This window comes from Cololabis saira, chromosome 8, assembly GCF_033807715.1.
Source record: "Cololabis saira isolate AMF1-May2022 chromosome 8, fColSai1.1, whole genome shotgun sequence".
NCBI classification, from domain to species: Eukaryota; Metazoa; Chordata; class Actinopteri; order Beloniformes; family Belonidae; genus Cololabis; species Cololabis saira.
This window is the reverse complement of record NC_084594.1, coordinates 16,590,598-16,598,156: the sequence shown is the minus strand read 5'-3', so window position 1 is coordinate 16,598,156 and position 7,559 is coordinate 16,590,598. Positions and strand designations below refer to the sequence as shown.

Here is a 7,559-nt window from a genome sequence, read left to right as displayed (position 1 = left end):
AATTGGCATCCCTCCTTTCCATCCCTTATGTCATTTCATCAATGAATGTGTTTTTACTGCTATTTCAACATTTAGAGTCATCACCAGAAAAATAACAGCAGAAAAATAACTTATATGACAATTTTCATCTGTTTCAAGTAAATTTTCCCTTGAAATAAGTAGGAAAATCTGCCATCTTATTACAAGCAAAAAAATCTTGTTCCACTGGCAGATTTTTCTACTTATTTCAAGTGAAAATCTACTTGAAACAGGTGAAAATTGTTGTTTTTTCCAGTGATCAGTCTTGTTTTAAGTCTAATGAGATTTTTTTTTACTAAAATGAGACATCCATCCATCCATCCATTATCTATACCCGCTTTATCCCTTGCAGGGTCACGGGGGTCTGCTGCAGCCTATCCCAGCTCATTTCAGGTGAGAGGCAGGGGTTACACCCTGGACAGGTCGCCAGTCCATCACAGGGCCTAAAATGAGACATTTTAACTAGAAATAAGACAAATATTCTTGTTAAGATTTTGAGTTTTTGCAGTGATCCATTTTACTTATCCTGTGAAGGACAGAGGCATATTGATAAGTTCATTAAACTGTTTTTTATTTTTGTGTTTTGATGTATTTGATGTAAGCCCAGTGGATATTTAAAGCTTACAGAAGGCTGCTATGTCATTCCTGCAGTATTTCTGCAGGTGTTTTGGTCAGTGCTATTATTTGTGATATATATTTTATTATTTATAATCAGCTCAAATGATCTGTCCCCATATAATAAAATCCACCATCCCCCCTGATTTTTTTTTTTTTTACAACTGGAGTACTGGCCGTAACCCTACGGCGTAGGCTCTGCGTCGCTTTAACGCGGAACCACAAATCAGCCTTGAGTCGCTCGTAACCCGAGCGTCTCCGTAAACGGCCGAGCGTTTCCGAGCCCGAGTCCGTCCTGCCCGGACTGCTGAACAGCGGCCGCAGCGCCATGTTGGCGAAGTCTCTCATCTCCGTGAGAGAAAAAAAAATGATAGAAAACACAATTGCCGCGAAGAAAAGGTAGATCTCCGCAAAAACTCGCGGGGGGGGAGTCGAAGATTTACGGCGATTATTTTCCGCTTTTTTTTTTTTTTTTTTTTTTTTTTTTAGTTAAAAAAAAAAAGGACACCAACCCCGTTACCCGGACCCTACGGAGAACCTGCAGCGGTTCCGGACCGGAGCGGGCCAGGGGAGGCTGAAAACCTCCCTCCGTCCCCATGAGCATGACCCCGAAGAACCGAGACTCTCCATGAGCCACACCGGACCTTACTAGAGCCGCTGCAACAATCCCAGCACCTCCTGATCCTCGCTTCGCATATGCATGCGAGCCTGCGCGCTGTTTTTGCATCAGTATTTATTATTAAGGTGTAGCTTTTTTTTAATTTGTTTGAGTGTTTTGTTGCGATGAGTTTGCCACCGAAAGTGGTCTCCAAGCCCGCCTCCTCCGCCGCTGCCGTTGTGGCGGCCGGCGGGGCTGGAGGTGGCCCGTCCCCGGCCGGCCAGCTGCGGGCTGCCCTGCCGCCGGGAGCCGCTGCAGCCCCGCAGCAGCCCGGCGCCGCGCCGCCGCCGCAGTATCCTTTACCCTGGGTAAACCACACATGCATGTGCTGCTTTTATTCATGCAAACTGAGCTATGGGATCTCTACACCCCCCCTTTTACGGGATTATGTGCCGTTGTTTGTTTTTAAATTGAAAATAGATGATGGTTTGGGAGGAGAGGGAGGGAGGGTGCAAAAATCGACGCAGAGCGTACGGCGTATGTTACGCGACGACGCGCACCGTACGCCGTACGCTCTAACGCGGAACCAAAAATCAGCCTTTAGCCGGCTACGTGTGCTAACGTGAGCTAATCAAGCCGGTTTCTACACGACTGTGTGTGGCATTTTAATGCCGCGTTCCATTTGTCCTCGGAAGTGGGGATTTCCCAGTTCCCAGTTGGATTTTTCAACTGGAACGCCCTTCGAAGTGGGATTTCCCACTGGGAAAGTGGGAGAGTCTTCACCACCCCCGAGTTCACATTCCAAGATGGCTGCCCCGGTTGTAAACAGTAGAAGAGAGCTCTGTAAAAATTCGTAGCACTTCATTCTAGTTTTGGTCACACTAAATCAGTCGTATACAAGTATTGTTTGGCATATATATGCTGCTATAGTGTAATTTACATTTTTCATGTGGTATATGCGAACTACAATCTTGTTTTCCTACTTTGTAACTGGAACGCTGATAACTCGGCTGTGACGTCATTCCCAGTTCCCAGTTCCGACTTCCGAGGTAAATGGAACGCAGCATTAGTGCACATGTCATCTAATTACACCGGTGTGGGGGCGGTACATTTACTTATAATAATAAAATAGTGCGGGGTGGGGGTTGTTTGGTTTAAAAGGTTAAAGGACCAAAAATCAGCCTTTAGCCGGCTACGTGTGCTAACGTGAGCTAATCAAGCCGGTCTCAACACGACTGTGTGTGGCATTTTAAGTGCACATGTCATCTAATTACACCGGTGGGGGGGCGGTACATTTACTAATAATAATAAAATAGTGCGGATAGTGTTTGGTTTAAACGGTGGTTTTTGTTCAGAGTCCAGTTTTGGAGCAATGTTGCAGCTGCGGCTTAACCAGAACCAGTGCCCGGCTCGGTTTCGTCCAATTCAGCCTCATGGCAGTTGCTTCATGGGGGGAATTGAGCCAGAATTATTGACCAGTGCCAGTCCTGAGCTTTGATATTTATTTTGGAAAAGGTGCTTATAGGTGCATCTTGGCAGGCCCTGAGCTTTTGGTATGACCGGTATGTTAAACCAGCATAAGATGGGACTTGCTTTTGTGTTTTGTTATGTATTTGTTTATTTTTATTTTTAAATTGCCTGGTGGATATTGAGTAACGTTTGTTTTTATTTTCCTGAAGTCCTAAAAAAAATATTTTGAATGCTTAATATGAATGACCGCATAATTCATGAGACTCTTATTTTGAAATCGTACTCACAACGTATCCGTTTAAAAAAATACCAGAAATAAAAAAAAAACAGATCTCAGCATAACTGCAAATTTGTTGCCATGAACATCAATTTGTTTTTATTTATAAACTTTATTTATAAACTACAGTAAGTAAACCTAACTTTTTTTTAATTTTATTTTTCTGCTCTGTAGCACTTTGAGATTACTAAATATAAAGTGCGTTATAAATAAAATGTATTATTATTCACATTATCACTGTTTTACTTACATTTTATGTGTATATAGATATTTGTTTTAAATGACAACTTGTGCAATATTATACAACACTTTTTCTATTCATATAATTCTTTTATGGCACTGCACTTCCTATTTTTATCTTTATTTTTTATCTTTTATCTTTATATGGGTGTTTGGCTTTTGGGGTGTTTGATTTGTACATGACAGTGCTGTGTGAGTGAGATGGAGATGTCAATTTCACCGAGGGAACCTCCCAAAGGGATTAATAAAGTCCAAGGGTGCAAACTAGCAATCCATTTAGCAGTTAATTGCTGGTGACAGACTGAATACATAGATATACATTTAAAAATGTCATTCAAAACAAATATATACACATAAAATGTAAGTAAAACAATAACAAATTGTTAGTTTTACTTACTGTATAATATAGTGAAAAATTTATAAATAAGACACTAAGGGTTGTTCATGTCAACCAAGTTGCCATTAGCTGAGATCTGTTTTTTACTTGTTATTTTTTTATTGGTTACCTTGGCCTTGCGATTTCAAAATAAGAGTCTCATGAATTATGCGGCCATTTACACTTGGTGTACCTTTAACATTGTCATGGACTTGTCCTGTCACTGCCAAAATGTACCTTTCGCCCTGAATTTACTTAACGATGGCCTAGTGTTACCCTAGCCCACATTTGGTGGAGTGAAGTCACCGTGGTTGTGTAACCTCCTGTTTTATTTACAGCATGGTATCAGTAGTGTGAGAGAGAGGATTAAGTAGATTTCTCTTGCCTGCCTGCTAGTGGCAGATAGATGCGTCTTTTGTGATCTGTCAGCTTCTGTTGTGGTTTAGCTTTGAGGTGTGATGTCTCAGCTCGATTTCCTGACACCCATGATCATAGCTGCCCTGTGTTTCCGAAATAGAGGGTCGTATGTAGGTGCCAGTATGAAGCCGCCTCTTACTTCCTGTTTGATGTAATGTTTGTGATTTGTCTGAGAGTTGGATGAGTAAAACAAACAATTTTATCTGTTGTAACCCCCCTTATTTTTTTTTTTACTTGAGGTGTTTGAAATGATAGTTCAACTTTCCTAACCTACTTCCACACGTGAGACTAGAAGTACATGCAGTTTGTGTCAAACTACCCCTTCTATCCACAATTTAAGGGAGGGTAGTAAATGGTTGAATAGAAAAAGAAAATTATTGGTTATTTTTTTCCTTTGCTGACAAAAAAACTGAAGTGATGAGACGAGTAGACATGTACCGAATGCTATATTTTGGGACAATTCTGTTTTGTTTTTTGTTTTTTTTCATAGGTCTGATGTGCAGATTTTCCCCAAATCCGATTTTCTTTCCAAGAACTATAATCGCTACCGTAGCACAACCAGTGCAGGATGGCAGCGACTCATTGCTTTTTGCGCTGCTGGTTTATTTTTAGCAACTTAGCCCGTGTTAGCTTCATAGTATTGGGCATTGTTTGCATGTTAATGCTTTTTAAAGTGTTGAATCGAGTCAGTTGTCCCAAATGGTTCGGTTACTTTTACATTACAGGATGTGTACATTATTCTCCTTGGACATTTTGTAAAATAAGAAAAACATTGTACCGAAAGAGATGCTTCCCATTGCTGCATCAACATGTTACACCCAGTTACTTAAAAATGAGTTTCCTTATTTCTCCTGGTTGTGTATATAATGTAAAATGTGGGCAAATTGGCTTCATTGGCCAATCACCAGTCAAAACTGATTGATCAGTTTCCGTCGCCAGCTGATCAGTCATTGGATGTCTAGTTTCTGTAAGCCTGTAGATTTTTCTAATTACATACAATTCATCATGAATATTCAATATGAGCTAATACATATAACACCTTGTGATTACTGCCAATGTAGGTGTCTGATTCCTGTTTGGTACTTGTATAAAATATCAGCTAGCTACTTTTGAAAACTAGTTCATAGAGCTATGGCTTTTAATGTTACATTAAAAGATATGAACCAAGTTCAACAATTAAATCAGGAACTGGAAACAAAACAAACATTTGTTTAATTTCATTGGAAGCTCCCACGTATCCATACCTGTTGTAGACGTTATGGGATTGTTGTCAACGTGGCCATTTCAGTGGCTTATCCACCTGAAAATAAGTCTAACTTAAAGGAAGTTATGTATTGCTCTTATGTCAGCATTGTTTGTTGGCTGAAGTAGATTTATTCTGCTCTGTCTGCAGTGCACTTCTAAATAAAGAAATGTATCAACTAATTGAATGTCCTGAGGTAACCCAAATCCTAAAGTCATGATATACCTTTTTATTTAAAATGGCAGAAGTTGCCCAAATTTATTAGCCAGCCAAATAATCAGTCACTAATTGGTTGAGGGCTCATATTAAGTGTTTCTTAACAATACACTACTTTTAATTAAATCTAACTTTTGTGACCGATTTAGGAGGTGCTCCAAGTGGTTGGGAATTTTGTCAATATTTTGTAGTGCTGTTGGTTTTTGTTTGGTTTTATTAAGTAAAGAAATGTCTCAGTGAAATCAAGTCTGATTTGCTCATTGCATGAGCTTCTCTCCTGGCAAGAAGTCAAGGGGAAATGAAGTGACAACATACCGAAATTACGATCGAAATAAACTATTCTAGTTCGTCTCGTGATGGCTTTGTAACCTCTGCAATCCTCTTGTGATTCTTGAAGCGTGTTTCATTAACCACACCAATAGACAGTGCTGTATTTTATTTTCATGCATCTAGGAAAATGGCCCCTCTGAGTGTTGCTGCTCTGCTGACCTCTTGCTCTCCGCTGGCCTCTGAGGTCAGGAGTGTGGGAGTTTGGTTTGGTGTCCTGATGCATGGGAATTCCTGCCTGGAGGCTGTCACCACGTGTTTGTGGAGATACATGGAAAGAGGATTTAGAAACATGATGTCGAGGTGGCGCGTACATACATGTGGGAATAGTTTGTGCAAGAGGGTGTGCAGTTTGCCTGCTCCTGGTTGTCAGAGAAACTCTGCACATGCTTCTGCTGCTGCATTTGCCAGACAAAAGCTCTTCTTTTTAGCATTCAGAGTGAGAGGCCAAGGTGGTGCTTCCCACCATCTGCCAACAAAGGCCCAGGTCACCCAGCCTGCCTAAGCCCCCCCCTTATTTCCTTCCATCCCCCATAGCTCACCTCACCCTAGTGTTGTCCCAGCTGAGAAAACGGAGGGGTTCTCTTCATTTGCACTAGCTTTTTTACTCTGCCACCCCTTCAGCTTTCATGTTCAAGGTCTAGTAAGTTTATCTCTCTCTCACTCGGAGCTTTGCCAGTTTGTAAAGTGTTTTATCTTTATGGTTTGTGTGCTTTTGAGGCTTTTGTGCAAACACGTTTTGCCAGTAAAAAGCAGTAATGTTGCCGACGAGCCCGGCATGTAGGTATGCTCATGGTTAGTTGTTCAGTACTTCTACGTAATGCATGTACCCAGCTGGTAGGTCAGACAGCGAAGCAGTCCCGTATTTTAGGACAGGTGTGTGTCGCTTGCATGACAAGATACTCTCATGACAGTACTCACGGTGGGTTGTTATAAATAAACTGCTGAGTTGTTATGAGCCAGCATGCAGGACTGTTCTTTCCAGGGAGGGAGTGGCCTGCTGAAGAAGACATCCTGCACACTGTCAGCTCTCTCCCAGTGTTTTGATCCAAAGAGATATTTACACACAGTGTTTACATCGTGGTTTGCTCGTTTGAACAAATTTGCTTTAGATGCATTTTAAACCCAATCAAGGTCAAGAATAGAAGCTAAGAATATTTGTATCTTCTCCCCGGCATGATATGGTGCATGACCCAGAGTCTCTCATCAGATAAAAATAATGCAGGAAGGTTCATTTTGTGTGAAGTTTGCAGGTTCTCCCTGGGCAGGTTTATTTTTGAAGTCTCAGGATGTGGATGCTAGATTAAGTCCTGAATTAACTGTAGGTGTGAACACGGGTGTGCATGGTTGTCTCTCTGTGATTGGCTGGTGACCTCTCGAGGGTGTATCCCACTTTAAAACCAATGAGAGATACCAATGTAAAAGATGGATGGATGGATGGACGATTGATCGATCGATCGATCAACAAAGTCATCATAAATTCTAGGATACAGTTACATTTACTGAAATAGGGAGGGATAAAATGTCAGAGAAAATGGCTGTCATACCAAATGAAGCCTTGTCCTCTATGGTTACAACTGTAAGGAAGGGCCGTGGTTGTTTCACTTTTTCTCTTTATTTTAATTTTATCTTTATTTTTTGTAATTTTTTTAGTTTGTTTCGTTCGTGTTTAAAAAAACGTTTTCTGAAGAAAATAATGTTTTTGTCCTAAGATTATACTATGAAGTGTCAGCAACTGACTATCAGATTTTAAATGGGACAT

General features: G+C 40.9%; 1 protein-coding gene across 4 annotated transcripts in view; it reads left to right on the top strand.

Moving 5' to 3' along the window:
• Window positions 1-938: 938 nt before the first annotated feature.
• The window catches only part of eif4g3a (eukaryotic translation initiation factor 4 gamma, 3a), a 75,878-nt gene continuing 69,257 nt past the window's right edge, over window positions 939-7,559 (top strand). For 3 of the 4 annotated variants that reach the window (XM_061726932.1, XM_061726931.1, XM_061726930.1), the window contains exon 1: window positions 939-1,583. In XM_061726932.1, coding sequence (XP_061582916.1) covers window positions 1,417-1,583 — 167 coding nt within the window. In that variant the 5' untranslated portion in view covers window positions 939-1,416. Of the gene's footprint in view, window positions 1,600-7,559 lie in introns of all 4 variants that reach the window. The other variant, XM_061726933.1, reaches the window with a different exon arrangement.